General features: G+C 39.2%; 1 protein-coding gene across 3 annotated transcripts; it reads left to right on the forward strand.

The window, feature by feature from the left end:
* Positions 1 to 1,296: 1,296 nt before the first annotated feature.
* On the forward strand, positions 1,297 to 22,120 carry LOC136266932 (uncharacterized). 3 transcript variants are annotated; one of them, XM_066061973.1, is made up of 7 exons: positions 1,297 to 1,411; positions 1,471 to 1,595; positions 6,217 to 6,475; positions 6,527 to 6,638; positions 15,431 to 15,528; positions 18,639 to 18,826; positions 21,550 to 22,120. In XM_066061973.1, exons 2-7 carry the CDS (start codon positions 1,496 to 1,498, stop codon positions 21,969 to 21,971), a joined length of 1,179 nt encoding a protein of 392 aa, XP_065918045.1. In that variant the 5' UTR covers positions 1,297 to 1,411; positions 1,471 to 1,495; the 3' UTR covers positions 21,972 to 22,120. The 3 variants fall into 3 exon arrangements, with proteins under 3 accessions (XP_065918045.1, XP_065918044.1, XP_065918046.1); XM_066061972.1 differs by having other exon boundaries at positions 1,302 to 1,411; positions 1,460 to 1,595; XM_066061974.1 differs by lacking the exon at positions 1,297 to 1,411 and adding an exon at positions 2,040 to 2,180 and having other exon boundaries at positions 1,462 to 1,595.
* The last annotated feature ends 318 nt before the right edge of the window (positions 22,121 to 22,438 follow it).

The raw sequence follows: 22,438 nt of genomic DNA on the forward strand, positions 1-22,438 counted from the left end.
ACCATGGCATTTCATATAACACAGAGAGACATCCCGTACACCCATATGGTCAGCAGCACTATAGACTTGACTCGCACAAGGTGCATGTTCTGATAGTGTTATCACACATATACATTTTCTGTGTAATTGTTTTGACTTTGTAGCAATTACAAAGTAGGTGACTGGTCAGTTGTGTAGTTGACATTTCAACCATTCCTTATTATCAACTATACAGAGTTGTGCAACTCATTGTGCTAAAACTATTACTACACATTTCATGCACAATTAACATCAAAATGTAGAAAAAACCTGTCACCCACTAGTCCATTATTATGGGACATTATATAACTCAAGTAGTAAATTCCATATTGGCATACACACATCTGTGGTGATTCACATTTCATTACTGACATTGTGTTATCTGTTTAGGTCATGTCAACTTGATAGTTGTTTCAGGGTGGCACCTTTTTTCAATTAAAATACTCTTGAGATTTTCACCACTGAAGCCTTATATGATCTCCACACATTCTCCAGACAACCCACCCTTGACAAATATGAACCATAACAATTAGTGGAGTTTTTTTTGACCACAACAAGACCAAGGATTTTAGTGGAGTAAACACATTTATTATTAGCACTTTACAGTGACCAGCACTGAAGGTCTGACAGCAACTTGTGCTGCAGCCTTAGGATTATACCAAGAGTTCATCTTTATATTATGAACTCTTGATTATACCTATTAAACCTAATACTGAAGTTTGGACAAATGACAGATTAGCTAGTTATAATAAGGTGAAAATGGGCCAAAGAAAGCAGAAGTATTAACTCTTTCTTCATGCAGACAACACTTATCCTGCATGGTTAATTTCCCTGCAGGGCTGTCAAGTGCTGGACAGCTAGAATGTGTCAGCAACCGAACTGCAACAGTTAGCTACTTGTATCAAGAGTCAGTATGGGTTATAGCTACTCCTCTGAATTAGTGATGGCTACTACTACACCAAGCTTGACATATGGCTAGCCTACAAGTATGACTTACTATAACGCCGGACGCTGTCGTCCTGAAGCGGAAGTTAATGGTTGGGTTGATCAAAGACATGGCTATATAGACTATAGCTATAGGTGTACCATGTAGCTACGTGACTAGAACAATAGAAAACGAGTTTGAGAAATGAATTCAGTTGCATTTGGTGGCATGATATTAACTAGATAATGGATTTTCAACGAATTGGCTCAACCCCACTTCAGGTTCTGCTTCGCCCACGTACGGGTCGCCCACGTATTTGGGCAAATTACGCCGTCACGTCCACATGCCAATGCTAATTAATTAATAGCCATGCGTCATATATTTAGCGGTACGAACTAGCTACCTGTGTAGTCTATAGTGAGTCTGCACTGTGAATGTCTATTCTACATCAAACCTTCTATCACAATTGTAAGTGCAACTTAGTAGCTATATAAGACGTTTGTATTTCACTCATAGCCTACCCACAGCAGCTGAGCCGAAATTGGTCACGATATGAGCAATAGTCGAGGCAATAGAGAAGAAGGAAATTTGTTGCTCATTGTTGAAGCTGCAAACATCTTGGAAGGAAAGAGAACAAGACCCAATGACGCTGGTAAGACCGGCTATGATATTGTTAGACACATGCATGTGAGACAGAAACACCGTGATGAACTGCCAGCAACTACAACTGAGGCTGTCGTAAACTCAGTAGCTAAGTCATTCAGTGAAGTTGACTTTGTTATCCAGAACTACGGACATACTTGTCAATAGAGGGTATGTAGTCTTGCCATGGGAGTGCAAGTGTTGTTTACTTGAGGCACAGCTGGCAAGTTCTGAGTTCCAAGAAATTAGTGTCATGGATTGTTTGCATGCCAGAATGTGGCTATACAGATCCCATTAACTGGTGTGGTGAAATTCTTAGGAGGTTCTGCTTTGCCACTTTATTACAGGACTTGTTATGAGGTAGTAATTGCATGACATGACTGATTATGCAACCATGTACGAGCGTGCTGATGTAATGGTACATAATCGTCATTCATAAACTTACCCATTGTAGGACTTAGTGGTTGTAGGAGACAATACATGGAGATTAAACTGATTGTATACTGTGCATTGATACATAGACGGCACTCTGGCTAGGCTACAATGGTTGTGTATGGATATATTCTTTGGATGCTCACATCATGCAACCAGACATGTAATACATGCGTGTATATATGACTGTCCGTGTTGTTATATCCGTGTAGATTTAGAGTTCTACACAATAATAATACATGAGTTTGTTTATAACACAAGTATACGCTATAAAGTTGTGTATTGTTTGACATACATGAATAACTGAAATGGCTGCATTCAGAAAGTATGTAGGAATGGGTAATGTTTCATGTGTGACATTTGAAAAATGTTATACAATACACTAGTGTTTAATGTAAGGACATGAAACTGTTTGCAAAACACATGAAAAGTGGTAGCATAAGCAACCGATTAATTTGTCCTTTAACTTAGTGAACAAAGATCCTACAACCTCCCAGTTTTCACCATCTGCTTTAATTGGCTGTCATTCAGCTATAAAGTTGTTGTGGTCCCATTTTTTGTAGACCCATTCATTTTAATACTCTGTGCGGTAGACTGAGATCATGTAATGTAAGAATTATTGACCACTGGTTCTTGTTATAACCATGCAAACATATATTTTCCACATATAAATTATGGTACTGCTGAAATGCAACGTCGTCTCACAGTGATTAAAAGATGAGCTAATTAAAGGGCGTGGCACCCATTTCACTCACAAGTATTCATCCCGGGATGAATACTTGTGAGCAAAACGGGTGCCACGCCCTTTAATTGGCTTGTTTTGAAGTGCACGTTTAATCACTATATCCAGCTTGGCTCCAGGTAATTCTCTCTAGCTTGTTTAAGTACTTTCTATTGTGATGATCTCTGCTAGCTTGTAAAATTCCTACACTTGTTTGTTAACTTTTTGTAACATACCATAGAGTCTGGTTACATGTCGGGCTGAAGCAACGTCTGCCCATGGCTTTAGCCATTACACTAGAGCTGAGCAATAGTACAACTATCATAATCACGATTTGATAGTAACTTTTATATCACGATAACGATAGTATCACGATAGTTACTAGCAGTTATTAAAGACACTCAATCTCACTTATATAAACACTTGAATACTCCAATTATGTACACACCACACATCTGCTTTTCTAACACTCTACTAAAAATTGTTATGTGTCAGTATTACAGTTGTTATCTTTGTTGTCCATGCTCAAGCTACTGGTTTTCTGAACTTCAACATTATCATCTTTGCTTTTGTTATCCATATTTTTGACCAAGCACAGATATGGATAAGTAATCACGATAGCACGATAGTATACTATCAAGATCACAATTGTTAATAGCTATCACGATAACCGATTAATCGCTACTATCGCTCAGCTCTACATTACACTGGTCTGAAGGCAATCAGTTAGTTTGTCAGTCAGTCACTAAACAAAATTTTAAATTTTGAAGCAGCTTATTGGTGAGCATTTTGGGTCACATCGAAGGTACTTTTGGGCTTGGTTATACCTAACCAATACTGCCAAGGCACCATGAAGGTATTGTGATGCTGGTTTCTGGTCAATATTTTAACCCTGACGATCCTTACTATTATGTCTGTGTATACCCAGCAGTGTTAGACGTTTATTGCATCTTGTGACACAAAAAACAATTATTATAAAACATAATGTGGCTTCCTTAGCTGAACACTGAATGTTGTTGTTGGTATAGTACATAATACAAGTGTGAACAGTAGACAACTGTGACTTCCAGAAGTGAATATTTTGTCAGTGAATAATTACAGTACGTACCACTCAAATGCAACGTTATCTCACATAAGTGCGAGCAATTTAAAAAACCTCTAATTAAAGGGTGTGGCACCTGTTTTGCTCGCGAGCATTCATCCCAAACAAAATTGGATGAATACTCGTGAGTGAAACATGTGCCACTCCCTTTAATTAGTCGGTTTTTCAATTGCTCACACTCATGCAAGACGACATTGCATTTGAGTGGTATCAGAAGCTTTATGTATTCATTCTCTCTAATGTTACAAGCCCCTGTACTACTTTAGCTTTAGTTAAACTGTTTTAGATGGAAAATGTAGCAGACAAAATGGGTGGGGTAGTATGAGGTTTTGTAGTTGTAGTTGAAACTGAAACAGCCCCAGGCAATCTTAATGTGTCATGTAAATATTATACTGGTATTAGTAGTTGTGTCATTGATGGGAATCTTGTAAAGGCACATGAAATTTTAATTATCAAGTGTTATGAGGTTGCAGCTGTTATGACATCACAACTTAATTATATTATGCCTACACCTCTGAGAGGTCACTAAACCAGATGGCTCTAGTGTTAATAGAAATTATCACATTCTTTGAAATAACTGGTGTGTAAGATGTGGTGGCCAAAAGATATTCTGTGGTGTGTGATAGTTTCCAATAAATCTAACATTTAATAAAATGTTTATAAGCCTAATAAATAATTTCAGGTCAGGGACTATTATCCGATAAGATATAGGTGAATAGAGACCAGAAGGATTACAGTGAATCCCCAACTAAGAATTAAGCCACCCAAGCACCACACTATTATGACAACCCACAGAGGACCTGTTAGCAATGACAGCAAATGCAACCTCTGAAGAATCCACCCACAAGTATTAAATTGTTATGAAGTTTCAACTATACTGCTCAGCCCATTGCTTTTCATAGTGAAGGAGACTCTATCATTTAAATAATAGTAATGGTATATTACTGTTTTCTCCCCCATCTGTTGAGACGACTTTCCTTATTATAATACAACACAACGTCATTACTGTTATGACTACTTTACCATGTACTAAGATGTCATCAGTGCTAGAACATTCTTTTGATTGTTATTTAATGTAATTAATTAATTTAACCCATTGATGGCCGTATAGTGGCATGGCATTATAACTTATGCATGGAATAATTTTTTTTGTCTCTCTTTAAATTGTTTTGTGTTTCATAGCAAGATGCGCTAGTATTCAAATGGACATGCCAACTCATTTCGACTAGTGTGTGTTTATTATGTAATCATGTATTAAGTGTAGCTGGAAAGTTGTATTATTGTTCTTCAAGTTAAAACTTGTCTGATAATCAAGACATTACTGTACAATGATGGAGACAGCTGGAGATCAGCGTGGATGTGAGATGGTGGACACCAGTACATATACAGTGGCGGATCTAGAAATTTTCAAAGGGGGTTTCAGGTTGAGGAAGTTTTCAATGATTGTCAGGGGCAGATCTCCACTCTAGAATTGCAATTTTAGCCTAGCTTTAAGTCAAAGACAAAAAAAAAAAGAAAAGTTGAACAACGTACTGCTGATTTCAAAGGCAAAAGTATGAAGTTTGGCCAGTAGAAAAAGTCCTAATATAATACACTATGTATAACTCTTGGTGATGTTATCACCCACATGATTGCGAATTGTCACCCACATGAATCATCAATAAATTAGGGGTGTGTGCTATTTTCAGAGGGGGTTTCAGCTGAAACCATTGCAACCTCCTTGTATTTGCCGCTGATATACATATAATGTGAAACACTGATATTCCACATCAGGCTGGTGTTGTCTAATAAATTCATTGTGGTTATTAGTATGTAAACAAAAACAACATAGTTTAATTCCTTAGTTTATATATGTGTTTAGATATACACATGCAGAGGAATATACGTATTCACACTTATACACATGCGCAACACTGAGTTAGTTAGGATTAAACATAAACAACACCTTTTGTGTTTAGATATATGGTTACTAAGTAGTTCTGTGTATTGTAAGGTTGATATGGCACGATTCAGCAATTCAGCCAGTGATTGCCAGGAATTCAGCCATCAATAGGATTCACTAACTGAAAGACAATCTGCAAAAATACAAGAAGTGTACCCAGAATGTACACATTATATTGAGTCTGCAAACGGAGCTTCCAATCCCATGTTGTTAGTATAGTTACAGAGCACTTACAGTGTGATGCTATGGAGGTTAACAGTCGATTACATTGTATGGCAGTTACGATTAACTACTACAAGTTTAAAGTCAGAACTAAATAATATGTCCTGTCAAATTCTGGTATATATTAGCTTAAATTTGATTATAAGAAAATACACCAGATGGGGAAGTATATACCAATAACTATAGCATTACATGTGGTTCTTTCTTTGTAGGTAATAACTCATTGAATAGTTGTAGTGGCTTAAAAGGCAATAAGAAAAGAAAATTACACAAAGCCCAAGCTCCCACTACTGTAGAGTCATTGGAAGTGGATGCTTATGCTGTGGATATTAAGAGAGTAGAAAACCCATTTGTTAAAGATGATGAAGATTCAGATGATGATGTTTCTGGTCACCTTCCTGAACTTGAGTTTCTCAGTACCAAATCTATTTCCCATGCTAAGATGGTACATAATGCCAAAGAAAAGAAAAGGTAAGTAATTTATGATTGCATGCAACTGTGGTTAGGCTGTTCTATTATTAGACGAAGGAGTTTAAAACAAGCACAGCTAGCACTTCACCAGGAGCTCCAACCCTACACACACAAAAAGCCAATTCTAAGAACTGTCCTGTGTACTGCAATAGAGGAGATAAAGGTTAGACCACAACACAGAATAGAAGTGGGTGAAGTTATTTTTAATTTATACATATCTGCAGTACATCTACAGATACATAGGATATGATGGATACACAAACTTTAGTTATAAAGTTTAATGGACTCATACGAAATGGTAGTATTGTACAGTACGATAGTACCATATAGTAGGGATCATGGAGGTTTGGGTTGTTTTGTCCAAGAATATCACCCAAATTCAGCCTCACTCTTCCTTCATAACAGCTTGGTATAGGATTGGTTACAAGCACATAAATGAATCCAGAGTGACCCCCAAACCATTCCAACAAGTTTCTATAAAATTTTAAATAAAAAAAAATATTTTTAATAAATTTTGTGCTAACTGATGCCTCTAGCCAAGCATAACTCAACTATGGATAAGGGTACAGGTTTGATTTCTTCACTGTTTGACATTGCTTCAGCCTGAGACATACCTTTTCGTCAACCACAGCAACTACAATACACGCATCATTTGTCCTCCTTTGTGTCCCATTTCTTTCTCCACCACCACCTGGAGTAGGTGTTGATGGGCGGTAACTCATGACATGGCTTCAGTACTTTAATTTCTGTAGTGTGACTGGATTGATTGCAGAGGCATTTCTTGTATCAGTGGAACATAGCTGGAACTGAAGCAAAATGGCCACTTCGCTATAGTTGGGGCATGCGTTCAACCATAATTTCTGTAGTGGCTGGATTGATTGCAGAAGCAATTGTTATACTGTTCTTTGTTTATAACACTATATTGGGTGGAACACAGCTGAAAAATAAGCAGAATGGCAACTTTACATTTCAGTCATTGATAATTGGGGCACGTGTTCAGTCACATAATTGAACAATTCCCTGAGGACAAGGTCCGTAAAGGGAGTTGTAATTGTATGAGGAGGTGGAGGATACAAGGTACAGCACTGATTAACATATGGTATTGCCCCTTATAACACTTGCACTACAGCACTTAAAAGCACAAACTCCATAAATAGCATGACATCACTTCCGGTACCAGCCCTTTAGACTTGTGAACATGCAGGGCAGTACGTGGTGACACTGTCATGTATTATTAACTGCAGGATAGCTATCCTGAATCATATTTGAGACCAGTTACTCATACAGCACAATTAATTTACGTACATAGAACAGTGATCATCGTGTAATACTACTACACAAATGTACATGACAATATGGATGCCATCAGTAATAACAAATCAATATAAATCACTTATACATCATACGTCACTGGCAATGAAGTCTTGTCAAAAAATTGCTGGTCTTCACTGCATAAAGAAAGGAGAAATCATAATAGGGAGGGGAAAGTGCTGTACCTTGTATCCTCCACCTGCTCATACAATTACAACTCCCTTTACGGACCTTGTCCTCAGGGAATTGTTCAATTGTATTTTGGAGGCTCCGGATACAAGGTACAGCACTGATTAACATATGGTACGTTTAAAGCACCTAAATGTATCATTAATACAAGAATGTATAGTACCTTGTTTCTTCAGTTGATTGAAGGATGGCCCTCTGGAATGAATCTGAGCCATTAGGTCGGTAATAAAACCTCTCAAAGGTTGACTGTGATGACCAATTAGCTGCCTTCAATATGTCACAAACAGGGACTCCCCTTGTTGCAGCATGAGAGGTACTGGCACTCCTTGTTGAATGTGCTGAGAAGGTCTTGGTATCAACTCCAGCCCTACCTAGGGTAGCTTTGATCCAATGACTAATAGTTCCTGGCTTTGCCCTGTGTATGGGCTTCCTAGAAGTGACGAACACTGGCCTAGGTGACCTCATTGAAGAAGCTTGCTCTGCTGTTCTATCAAGGTATAATTGCAGAACTGTGACCGGGCAGACTTCTGTATTCTCTAAAAAGTAATGGTAGAGCACTTTTCTAGGAGTGCTCAACTTTCGGATCTGGTTTTAGTGAGCTGCACGACTGTGAATTCAACTCCTGTAGGAGTCTGTTTTAAATGATCACGATCAAGTGCAGCAAGGTCAGAACACCTGTCGGCATTAGTTATTGCTAGCAAAGTAGCTGCTTTCTTGGCAAGCTGTAAAACAGTCAATGATGCTGATTTGTAGTGATTAGTAAAGAAGTCAATCACTGTTCCAATGTTCCATGATCTGTCATACCTAGGAATTGGAGGTCTGCAGTTAAACATTCCCCTCATCAACCGTGAAACCAATGGGTGGCTTCCTACTGCTGTCCCTTCAATGCCCGGATGGGTTGTGGAAATTGATGATCGCATAGTGTTAATAGTGCGGTATTGGAGCCCTAAGTCAAACTGATCTGTTAAAAACTCCATGATGCTAGCTACAGTTGCTGAAATGGGATTGATACCCCGTCTACAACACCAGCTATTCCACTTGCGCCAGGCTGAGTTGTAAGCAGCATTGGTGTTTCCTCTCCAGGACTCGATGACCAGCTCAGCAACTCTCTGCGAAAAGCCCTGTGCTTCGTAGATTTGCCTGAGATAGGCCAAGCAGTCAGGTACAACCTCCCTTCCACTTGCAGAGGGTTGGGTTGGTAGTTCGTACTGAGTAATAGGTCGTGGTCCTCCGGAAGCAAAATTGGTAAGTCTGTCAGCATTGACAGTACCTGTGGGTACCAATGTTGTGCTGGCCATGCCGGTGCTATCAGGCAAGCAAATTCGACCGAGTCCCGGTGTATCTTCAACAGAGCTCTGCCTACCAGGCAGAATGGGGGGGAAGAGATATGGAGTCATTTCGTCCCATGATACTGAGAATGCGTCTATTGTGCATGCACCTGGGTCGGGCCTCCAACTGCAGTATGAAGGTAACTGGTGGTTCATTCTGGAGGCAAATAAATCTATCGAAAATGGGCCCAGCATGTGGCTGAGGGTGTCGAAAACTGACGAACATAACTGCCAGTCGCTGCTGTCCTGGTGGTGTCTCGATTCCCAGTCTGCGGTTGTGTTCTCTATGCCTGGTAGGTATTCTGCTCGTAAAACAATTTGGCGAGCTAGACACCAGTCCCAAACCTGAATAGCAAGACGACAGAGGGGAGTCAGAGAAGAACTGCCCATCCTGTTCAGATACGCAATTGCTGTCCGGTTGTCCAGTCTCACTAAGACATTCACTGCTTCTTGTTCCTTCAAAAAGGACTGAATAGCTAAAAAGGCTGCTTTCAGTTCCAACATATTGATGTGTGATTGGGACTCTTCTGCTGTCCATCGACCTCCAGTTCTCACTCCCTGACAGACTGCTCCCCAACCCTGAATAGATGCATCTGATGTTATCACTGTGGACGCCTCCAGTCTCAGCAGTGGTGAAGAGCAGTGTACCGGGAGTTGTGAAATCACCATCTCAAGTCCTTGCAAGCCTCCTGTGAAAGGACTGTCTGCTCTTGATGAGCAAGAGTGGTGGCGACCTTCAGACTCTGCAGTGCTCGGTAACGTAGTGGAGCTATATAAACTGCTGGTTTGGTTGCCACAAGTTTCCCTACGAACCGTTCTAAAGACTTGGTTGGAACTGGACTGTGTTTCAACAATCCTGATGCTTCCTTCTGCAAGTCTGAAATCTTGGCCGGCGGTAAAGCTATGGTCATTGTCTGTGTATTGATCAGGAAACCCAGATACTCCAGCTGTGTACTCGGCATGAGCACAGACTTGGGGAGGTTTATTATGAACCCCAGGGCCACGAGGAGCCACATTGTGGTTGCTAGATCCTGAAGCAACTGGTATTCTGACTGGGCTGTTAGTAACATGTCGTCCAAGTATATGACTATGCATACTCCCACCTGTCTCAAAAATCTGATTGCTGGTTTTGTGAGTTTCGTGAAGGTAAAGGGAGTGGTGGAGAGCCCGAATGGGAGAGTTTGAAACTGCAGGAGCTTTCCCTGGCCATTTTGAAAGGCCAGCAGAGGGTGGAACTCTTCTGCTACTGGTACTGTTAAGTACGCATCCTTTAGGTCGATCTTGACCATTAAGGAATCCCTCTGTAGGATTGATGGCATCATGTGCAGCCCTTCAATCTTGAAGTGGGGTGGGTTTAAATACTGATTCAGATGCCGCAAATCTATAATTGGACGCCACCCTCCTCCGCTTTTGGGGACGACAAAGAGAGGATTGACTAGGTGTGCCTGACTCTTGTGAGCAGGAGCAACTACGCCTTTTGAGACCAAGCCTGAAATTTCGATTGCTAGTGCTTCTGCATGAACAGAGTCCAGAGCAAACTGCACCGGAGCCTGCGTGGGACTTGGCCATTGCTGCAGGGGTAACCTGTAACCCTTCACAGTGGTAAGGATCCATGGATCCCTTGTCAGCATTTCCCAGTTGCGAGAAAATTGGGCCAGTCTGCCACCAACTGGTGTCTGTCTGTGTAATGCTACTAATGACATATCTAAGTCCAAGGAGGAGAGGGTTTTGGCGGGTTTGGGGAGTTGACTCAATTTCTCCTCGATTGGGGAGCAGGTGATTGGTACTGATGTCTTGGTTGCGATGGTCCCCAGCCTCTGAGTTGGCTGTGATACTGTGAGGGTTGCTGCGATACTGTGAGGGGTGGGCTCCGCCCCACCGGGCCCCTCAATTTCCGGCAGGGCTCTCTCGAAAAAACTGCTGTTTAGTGCGACCGATGGTCGACGAAAATCGTGGTTTATGCGTGTAAGGGTGGAATCGTTGAGAAGAAGGTAGTGAAGATATTATTTTTGAAAGGGTGGTATCAGTTTCCACCTGACCTTTCAATTTGGTCGTAAACCCTGGGCCAAAGAGGAATTCCCCAGCTTGTGGCTGTGGCTCCTGGCCATATTTCGCTAAAGAACTGTTTGCGATTTGTAGTAAGTTTGTTCTCCTCGCCTGGGACAACAACTCGTTCGCGTTGCCTAGCAGAACGAGTGTACGCTGCATTATATCCATCACGTCTAGGACGTTTATTGAAGCATCAGGGTCTTCCAACAGGCCATTCTCGATTAGCTCAGACCAGAGGCATGCGATTGGTCCGCACGTCTTAAGTAGCGCGGACTGTACCTTCGCAAACTCGCCATCTTCCCTCGCAGGGAAACGCGCCCCTAAGTGGTCCTTAATAAACTTATCCACCTGAGGTGGTCTCATCGCTGGAGTCTTAGGGACCGGGTGCTCTTTGTGCATCAGGGTCCGGTTTTCTTTGTTTAGTGTACACCTCATGTGTTTCTCCAAGTATTCATTGATACTTGTATGAGCTTCGAACGTGTCAGTGGGCATGGACTGAGGGTCAAATTCACAAACGATCCCACAATTGAACGTGGAGTGGTCGGTTCATTATTATTAGTCTCACATACATTTAATTGATGCCCACCTTGGTCTACTCTTCCATTTGGATCACAGACACCTACTTGGGTTGTGTCAAGAGAGGCGTTCGCCTCTACCAAAGACGGCATACTGGCTTCGAATACATTTCCACTTCCTGGCTGGCCCGTAGATGTCGTCCACAGATTTGCACTTCCCGTCTGGCACATTTGCGTGACCAGGGGGGTTACACTTCTCGACTGGCATGTTTGCGTGACCAGCGAGGCACTGGCACTTCCCGATTGGCACATTTGCGTGACCAATGGGGTTACCCTTCCCGGTTGACACATTTGCGTGACTGCCAGGGGAATTCAGTCCTGATTGGTACATTTGCGTACCAAAAGCAGGGAAACAAGGTAGTGACTGAGATGTAGTCCTTGGCGGGTGGTCGGCACGGCTCACCTGCTGAGAGGAAAAACTGTCGTTTTCATTCGCTCCAGACATCAGACGGCCCAGAAGAGCTTCTTGTAAGGAGTTGTCAGCGGATACCGCCTCCAAGATGTTGTCCAACGTAGATCTACGGGCCATGGCTTTATCACACTTTTAGACTGTACACGTGCTGCTGCGAGCAAGTAAAAGGGCTGGTACCGGAAGTGATGTCATGCTATTTATGGAGTTTGTGCTTTTAAGTGCTGTAGTGCAAGTGTTATAAGGGGCAATACCATATGTTAATCAGTGCTGTACCTTGTTTCCGGAGCCTCCGAAATACAATTAATGTGTCTGGCGCCATTCTTTCCTTTGATGCAGGTAATGAATTATGCTCCTGCAAAAAAAGTTAACAAACAAGTGAAAGGAAATTTTGAGTAGGGATCACAAAAAATGTGATGAAACAAGAGAGGTCATCTACACCTGCAGCTATGTACTAGTTGACATTTAATCCCTATAACTATATATTGACAGGATGAATTAGGACAGCAAATATAACTACCGGTGTAGATGATCTCCCTTGTTTCATTGCTTTTTTTCTGTGATCCCTACTTAAATGTAAAATTTCCTCAAATGTGATTCATGGAGCAACCACATTGCTCTACAATTTTCATTAAATTAAGCACAGAACAGAATGACTGTATTTGTATACTGCTGGGTGTTGATACCTTTGTGTTATGTGTTCAGGGAAGCAATACAGGCAAAGTTATAGTTGAGTGATTTTGGGATGACATTTTGGGCAGGAAAGCCTGAATCATGATTTGTATTGGGTGCAAACAGTGTGTAGATTGAATTAGCAGGCACTTTGATTATATACAGATACATTGACTACATGTGTACCAAACACAAGGGACATTAAATACCGTATGTATTTATCTGTATTATTAAAGCCGGGCTGAAATAAACACTGGGTCCTAAATGAAGGCCAGGGGGTGCTACCTTAATACAAGGTTTTGTACTCGGTCTTGTACAGTACAAGATTACAAAAGCTTAATTTGTAGAACAAGGCTTAGCTGCTGCTAGGAGAAACACTATTTTCAGCTGGTTTACAAATTATAAGGAATAAATGTCTGGGTACAAACAACTCATTGTTACTGTTCATTGATCACTTGAAGAGTCAACTCAAAACTCACCAAGCTATACTATCTTTACAATTTAAATGTCCTCTACGGCCTTCGTTAAAACCCGGAACGGACCGGACCAGAATTTTATTGTTGAGGAGCGCGTATCCAACTAAAATAAATTTAGGTGCGCTTGCAAGGGATACAGGACGTGGATTCTGTTCTTCATTTGCACTCAGGGCACGATTCTCCACTGATTGCCAGAGTGGCTGATGGTGATTTCAAAACAAATATAGTCGTATACTGGTATATACACGTTTACGAAACGGAAATGTAGTGTATTACACGGACTCGATACTTTCACCGTAGCTAACAATGGCGGCGAGATACAAGCTAGCTAAGACTGGTCACAGATAATATACCTGGACTGATCTACATACCGTACACAAGGAAATTTAGACGTAAGGGAATTTGACGAATCGGTTTGATTAGTCAAATTTTTCTTACGTCTAAATTTCCTTGCGTACAGTATGTATACAGATCAGTCCAGTTAGCTATATTATCTATGACCAGTCTTAGCTAGCTTGTATCTCGCTGCCATTGTTAGCTATGCTGAGAGTATCGAGTCCTTGTAATACACTACATTTCCATTTCGCAAACTTGTATATATACCAGTATACGACTATATTTGCTTCGAAATCACCATCAGCCACTCTGGCAATCAATGGAGAATCGTGCAAATGAAGAGCAGAATCCACGTCCTGTATCCCTTGCAAGCGCACCTAAATTTATTTTAGTTGGATACGCGCTCCTCAACAATAAAATTCCAGTCTGGTCCGTTCCAGGTTTTAACGAACGCCTGATCAGTAAATATGCAGCGCACACACACACCCCTCCCCCAAGCCATGTTATAAGACAGTTTGAGAACACATGGATCAATACCATAGTCTGGCATCTCCCATCCCTTTGAAAGAGTAAGGGTCCGGTGAAGTACAGATCCCATATCATTTCTATTGGCAAAATTCTACACTAGCCAATTATGACATTCACACACAAAATTTAATTGTCTTGGCAATGCAATACTTTTATTCGAATTGGAGGGCAATCATCTGACGTAACCAGCAGGTATGCATGCCGACTAATTGAATTCCTTTGAAATGATGTAGGACCTTATTTTGCAAGTTTGTGAAAGGGTGGGACTATATCAATATACCCCTCAACTTTATGTCTTTACATAAAGCATTAATTATCCTAAATTTCTGACTTATTTATAATTATCTGATTATGCTGTCCAAAACCAAAACCACCAGGTCACAGTTGCTAGGATAAACAGTAGTGCAAGTGACCCAAACAATTTATGTACACTGATGCCATCATAGTGTTCTGTGTGAGGTATGGTATCCTACCACAAGTAGGATATCATTGTCATCAACCTGAAGCCAAGTTGTTGATAACATCAGGTTGATAATAATGATACCCTACGAGTGCAGATGTGGTTTAATAACTAGCTTCTATCCCACACTTTAAAGCACTTGACAATTCACAATTGCTGAAGTCAACGTGTTGATAACAATGATATCATATAATTATGTTATGATACACCTTTTATCCCACACTTTGAAGCATTTGACTTCATCCAAAGGCTGCAGCACATGTTGCTGTCAGACCTTCAGTGCTGGTCAACAACAACATCACAATGAGGCTAGATAAACAACCAAGTTGTATATATTTATTTATTTATTTATTATCAATTTTGTCAAGGACAAGTATGTATGGTTCAATTTTTGCTGTGCTTGTAGTTTTAGGATATAGTATGGCTTCAAGTTGCCTTTGATCCTACTGAATGTGTGAATCAGGTTGTCTTTCATATTAAAGATTCTCACCTTCTGGGGTTTAACTCAATGTAGGGCTTCCGTGAAATAAAAGAAAAGTAATGTAAAGGCTGACAGAATATTATTTGTATTTCTTTATGTGCTGTGTATTTGAATGTGATGTAGTTGCATATAATACTTTAGAAACTGAAAAGTGTTGCTGAAGAAAATGAAAGCTGTTTATCAGAATTAAAAGAACAGAGAAACTTACTTACAAAAAGATTAGACATCTTAAAATCATCGTAAGTATATTAACTTAATTCAGTACATGACTAATAATATATATAAAGCTGAAAAGCCGTCTGTCTGCATTCCATTTAAGTTCACACATTCTTCTCACCAGTTGCTGTATGTATCAAAGCGGTTTTGGCACCAAACGATGCACTCATTGTCTAGGAATAAGCTAACGTTTAAATAAAGCTTCTAACTGCCATCGTTCGTCGTTTGTAGTGTGTTTAGTGCAAGGATGTAGAACTTGAATTCTTTCTGTAAACCGTATGCAAGCCGCAAGTAAACACCTATGCCAGTCAACTCATGCATGCCTTTATAATATGGTTTTTAAGATTGATTGGTAATGTTAGACGATTGGCTTAGTAGTTAGGGCACACGCTTTATAAATACAAGTTCCCCAGTTTGAATCCAGCTAGGTTTTTTTTTTTCCGCTCTGGCAACCTTTTTAATGCATCTTCTTTTTTCTGTTGCAAGAAACTTTTCATGTAATTTTTTCTCTGATTCTGAACCTTATTGGTGCAACATTCTTTTTTATTTTAACTCTCACATTATAAAAAATGAAGTGTGCTTTGCACACAAAAGCAATGTCATAGAGCACACTTTGGTGTGACAGGACACACTTTTTGTGTACAAAGCAAACTTCATTTTTAGAGTGCAGTGGAAACACTTTGACATCAACTTATAATACTTTTGTATAGAAATAAGGATAATTGTAATGTGCTATTGCTGGAAATACATGAGACTATATTATGTCTATTGAGTAGACTTTGTTTTAATATTGAATGAGTATCCTTCCCTCAAAGTTTAGCTAATAGTATCATACAGTACTGTATAGTAGGGATAATGAAGGTTTGAGGTTTCCTGCCCAAAAATATCACCCTCAGCCTTACTTTTCCTTCACATCAGCCTGGCAGTATTGGTTAAGCATAATTAAACCCAAAAATGCTTTCAGAGCAATCCCAAACTCTTTTAACAATTTTTTTTTAAATTAACAGAATTTTTGCTGATTAGCTAACTGATGCCTTCAGCCAAGCATAACTCGACTTCAGTTAATGTTATGGACTTGATTTCTTCACTTGTTTCAGCTCAAGACATACTTTTTTTTGTAAACTGCAGTAGCTACAATGCATGCATTATGGATTTACTTTTATCCTCCTTTGTATCTCATTTCTTTCTCCACTACTGCATAGATGTTGATTTGTGGTAACACTTCATGGCTGCTATTAAACTATCACGAGAATTGTCCATAATTTTCCGCAGTGGCTGGAGTGATTGCAGAGGTTTTTATCGTACCATTCTTTGTTTGTAATACCGTATAACAGGTGAAACATATTAATGAAGTAATTGATAATAGGGGCGTGCATTTGGTTGTAGTCACTGGATTGATTGCAAAGGTGCTTCTTGTACTGTTCTTTATTTACACTGCTGTATAATGAGTGGAACAGAAGTGGAATGGCCATTTCACTTTTCAATAATTAAAATCAGGGCATGTGTTCAGTCGCGCAATTAATATGTGTGGTGCCTTTGTTTCCTTTGATGTAGTATGTGCTGAGCAATGAAACGAGGGAAGTCATCTACACCTGTGACTATACTAGTGGACATTTAATCCTACTTATGCTATTTGCCAGGCTATAGTAGAAATGTCCACTAGTATAGTCACAGGTGTAGTGACCTCCCTTGTATTTCTATCATCCCTACTCAAATGTAAAATTTTCATACACTTATAGTATTAGAAGCGTATCACGGCTCAGTGTGCTCAGAAAATTACATGACAGAACAAGTTTAACAGTTTTGAAATATATATATATATATATAAACTAGCACTGGTACCTGCCATACATGCAGGACTTTATTTCCCTGATTACACTATATTTCAGTACAGTTATACATGTAACTTACTGCTCAGTGGACTAAAGAACTAAACCGGATCAAATTTGAAGCAGTGTTTGTCGTGCTGGCTATTTGGACACATGCAGCATAATAATTATGATATCCAATGCAAGTACATCCAACCCAAAGTGGTGTAATTTACTGTAAACACACCTACACTCCTGCAGTACCGCAACAGTTAATTAATCCTGCCCTGTATGTGCTGGAAATCATTGCCCTATGTGCAGGACTTCATTACACTATTTCAATTAGCAACAATGGTAAGGATATAAGTATATCTCTGAAACAAAGTCTATAGCCCTGCCCTATAGGTACAGGACTTTATTACCCTGCATGGAAACACTATATTTCAGTACACTTATACATGTATGTGTACAGTGTAACTTAATTAGTGCTGCAAAAAAACTAAACGTTAGCTAATACTCATTCATTTTAAAGCAACATTTGTTGTGCTGGTTCTTTAACCCTTAAACATGCATAAGCCTATATATAGGCAGATTACGCATGCCCCTGGAAAACGTATAAGCCTATATATAGGCTTTTACGCATGACTGTAAACAAAGTGCTGTAACTTTTGAAGCATTCATCATATGGCTTTGTAATTTGTGCCATTCTACTCGTGATGTAATAAGCATTAAAATGATACCTAGGGGTTTACCCTAATACCAAAGTATAGGAACTAAAACTCGCCGTGAAAATAATTCTTAACAAAGAACTACAAAAATGTGCTACATACCTTTAGAAAATGATCCATAACTCCTTGCCAGTTGGTCCGAATCGCTGCAAACAAGTATTAGTCAAATCGCCATTCAATGGCGAATCAGGCCATATACAGCTCACGTGATTAAACCCACAATCAATATGACAGACAAGACAAAGAATGTGCTGTTGCGATAAAGCGAGACGTTATTCTTCTTCGCTTTATAACAAGTAAGCCTTTGTTGTTACAGTGGTTATTTAGCCTTCCCCAAGTAGGCCAATAATAAGCTTTCTATTGATATCTCGTTTTATGCTAATAGAGTTAGGAAAGGCTATCTTGCCTCACTATATAAGTTTGCTTTGTCTAAACACGTATTCCTTAAAAGTTACGTGCACATTCACGGCTTAATTCCTTAAAAGTTTTCATGCGTGTTTAAGGGTTAAGACAACAAATGTTCAGTAGCCTCATCTTATATCCATCACTTTGTTGCATAAGTTAAATTTTGGCAACAGACCTATTGGTATATTACAGAGTGAAGTCACCAGAAGATAAAGAAAGAGACAGCAGTGATAATAGTTATGAAGATGATGAAACTTCTCTACAACAATCAATGGAGTGTGACTCTGTGATAGATGTTACAGAAGATGATTCTAGTGAGCAATATGTTGAACAAGACCAGTCAGTAGAGGATAACAATATAAGCAACACTAGTAACACAGGTACATACATATACATAATGTTTCTAGTATTGTATAGCATGTCATTTTTTTTATTTTTGGATATTTCAAAGAGACTTTTCTCTTCGAAAGTGACTTACCTTCATGTGATCAAACATTTTTGTCATGGAAATATTGTCTTTTAGCTCAGTATTAGTTGTTGTAATGGTTAAACAGTATCATTACTGCATCAATAGCCAGTAAACAGCTGATCCAGAACTGCCATTGTTGGGAATTACTAGCATAGGCGGTGGTTGATTAGAATTTGCTCCGCTCAAGACTCCCCCAGTCTTCTCTCCAGTGCACAAGAATTCAATAAGTAAGTCAGCTGTTGGCAAGGAGCACGTGTATCTTTCAGAATTTGTGACACGAATTTGAAATCCACCTGGACTTCAAAATATGCACTCTTAGAACTTTAAACCTTCAAAATTCAGATTTTGTCCCTTCTGTGAAATATTCTGCTCCAACAATAACCTGCTATATGGTAGACATTCCAGTCTGATTTTTAAATTTTGAAAAATGGACTTTTTATTAGGTCTGTACCAATACCAATATTATATTGGTACCGATATTACGAGTATCTGTATCACAAGTCTACAATACAGATATTACACTGGCCAAAGTGACATTGTCAAATGGTAGAGTTGTTACCTTGCAAAAGTTGACCTGCATGAGTTCAAATCCCAGGTTGGTCAAAAAATTTTTCTTTTTTTTGTACCACTTTTTTTTTGTTTTTTGGTGGTTGATTTTTTTGTTCTGTGATTTGCACTGACAAAAACAGACAAGTTTGTTAACACTTGTAAGTACAAAGGATTACATCAATTTGTATGAATTGTAGTAATTTAACACATACTCTATTATGCTGTAATGCATATCGGTTCGACTTTGAAGTACCAGCTGTGTATATGATATCAGTTCATTAGAAAACCTGTATTGGAAATAGACAATAAATATCAGATATCAGTATTGGATGTAAAATGTGGTATCGGTACAGCCCTACTTTTTATATGCTCAATAAATACCGTAAAAGCAGAAAATTTGACAGGAACAATATTTTGGTGAATTGAACAACTTGTATATTTGACAAATTTAAATTTGACTGTTTCTCTTGCTTGCAGGGGCCTGTGTTAATCATGCATGGACCGCATTGAAAATTTCATATGGCGTCATGAAAGCCCAAGCAATAGTCATGGCAACTCAAGTGATAGCTTCAAGTAATATAGCTGTATCCAAGGCCGAGACCATGTGTAATGTAGCTTCAGTAGCTATCTGTCATGGGATTCATCAACGGGAGTAGGAGAATGCACCTTGCAGGTAGGTTCCTTTGGCCTGCATACAAAAAATCTGAAAGGTACAAAGAAATATCTGGCTGCAGCTGGGGGACCAGGTTGGACCATGCTTAGTAACTATAAATAATATCTTTCAATGTTGACTAGATCTTCGTCAGAATAAGCTGTGTAGGTTCACAGGTCTTCCCTTGGATTTCTCTGTGTTTTCAATCTCTTTAGCTAGCCATATATTTGGTGGATTTAAATTTGACAGTTTCAATGAAAATTCACCAACTGCCAGATTTAACTCCCTGCCATATTTTCTGCTTATATGGTAGAGTGCTCATTGTCTATCTGAGAAATATATAGTTTGTTAGGTTGGAATTGGCTACTTTGGCATGCACATTGCTTTGAAACTGAAAAAGGTGCTTCTTCTCCAGGACTCCCTATGCATTTTAAAGGAGAAAAAAGGTGCAATTGAATTAGAAAGCCATCTAGTAACCTGGGTTGTCTTAATGTTGCAGTTACATACTTCTAGTTGCAAGTTTGTACATGCACTGAGAGTAACATTAGAATCTCAGTCATCTTTGTACGCTTTTTGACAAGCAAACATGTTTCACCTAATGCACTTGTCAATACAATGGTGCGTACCCATAGGCAGGTGGCTATATCTCAAGTAAGTAAGTAAGTAAAGGCAAACAACTGAATTGGGGTGTCATGATGATGCAACAGTACCTAAGGTGCAGTTGTGGGTTACTGACTTTGAAGTGGTTAATACTTTTGAGTTGGTGACACAACTATCAAAAAATTGTTGTGTAGGTATGCACTTTAAAGTAAATACTAATTGATTGGGGTTTTTTTTAACTCCATACAATCAGCTAAAGCTGTTCTTCCTTGCGAGAGACATTACAATACACAAACATACAGTGGAACCTCAGTTATCTGAACCCCTTGGGACCAGGGTGGTCCATAAGTCTAAAAAGTCTGTATCTTTGAATCTGTGTTTAAACAACCTTAAAATAGCACAAAGAATATTTTTTTAAATACCAGTAGTTTTTACTACCCTAATAGAGCAGTCATTTCCGTAGTTTGGGTAACCAAGAATCCAGATAAGTGGGGTCGGGATAATTGAGGTTCCACTGTACAAAAATTGATGGCAGTAACTACAATATATGATAACAATTATGTACCACCAACAGGTTCAACGATTACAAACAAGACAATACATACACATTACAAAAACTATTAAAAATGGCATCCAGTAATGGTATTGTGGGACTAGTGAATTCCTTCCATCTGACTGCACGTTTTTCAAAGTTTCTAAGTATTCTGTGTGTCATGGCCGGGGTTCTATTGGGAGAATGTTTTTATTTTAAAAATGGGTTCTCAATGTGAATCATTGTGTTTTGTATTGTCAGAATGTGCTTTAATGTTATGATAATATGTCTCCTTGTTTAGAGTATGCTGTCACTGATGGTAGTCAGTCATCACTTTTTGCAAATCCATTATTCACTTCTCCACTCTACTACACTGCTGCGGCACAATTGGCTGCATTGCAGGCTCAGTCCATTCAACTGGCTCAACTACAAACATTTACAAACCCCATATGGCTGCCACCATTTGTCTGGCCCAATCTAAACAGTTTATATTCCACTGTTACTGGAAATCAAGTGAATGGAACTAATAGTTTATATGAAAAACAACACTTACAGGTATTGAATGGAGTCAATGGACATGTAAGGAAAGAAGTTGGGTCAGAAAGTTACTGTTCAGTTATTAAATGTAGTGTTGTGAAAACTACAGGAAATGTTGACAAGAGAAACCAATCCTCCATATCAAAGGAAACTTTTCGTGTGGATAATTTTGTCACCACTTTATAGTGCTTAGACATTAGAGGTAGTTAGTTTTATATGTAGAACATTTTATTTTCATCATGGGTTTACTAGATATGTATATAGCCTAATTATGTCAACATAATGAAAAGGTAAATATGTAATATATGTGACTACTTTTAAAAAAAGATGAAAGACATAACACTGCTTTAGTATTATTTCTTTTCACCATCACCAATATTTCCTTCAATGCTTTGATTTTGAGATCACGAGGTGGTTCTGAAATAAGGGGTATATGATTAGTGCATCAGATTAAGAGTACATCACTATCCCTACTGTGCATTTCCATTATGGTATCTTGAGCACAGTAGGGGTATAACACTTATTGTTTTACTGTGAATTAATATCGTGCGCTACTCCAACTTGTTTCAGTGCTTTTTATCGATGTGCTATGGTCCCTACTCTAGTTGAAAATTCCGAATTTTTCTGTGTACTTGTTTGTTAGCTTTTTTTGT

Source organism: Dysidea avara, chromosome 9 (genome assembly GCF_963678975.1).
Source record: "Dysidea avara chromosome 9, odDysAvar1.4, whole genome shotgun sequence".
Classification (NCBI taxonomy): Eukaryota; Metazoa; Porifera; class Demospongiae; order Dictyoceratida; family Dysideidae; genus Dysidea; species Dysidea avara.

What these genes read in the sequence shown, in the direction of transcription:
- LOC136266932 (XM_066061973.1), top strand. Translation starts at nt 1,496, where the DNA reads ATGAGCAATAGTCGAGGCAATAGAGAAGAAGGAAATTTGTTGCTCATT. An exon ending in CTGCAATAGAGGAGATAAAG is followed by an intron (nt 6,639 to 15,430) that starts GTTAGACCACAA and finishes ATAATACTTTAG; the next exon opens with AAACTGAAAAGTGTTGCTGA. An exon ending in TTAGACATCTTAAAATCATC is followed by an intron (nt 15,529 to 18,638) that starts GTAAGTATATTA and finishes GGTATATTACAG; the next exon opens with AGTGAAGTCACCAGAAGATA.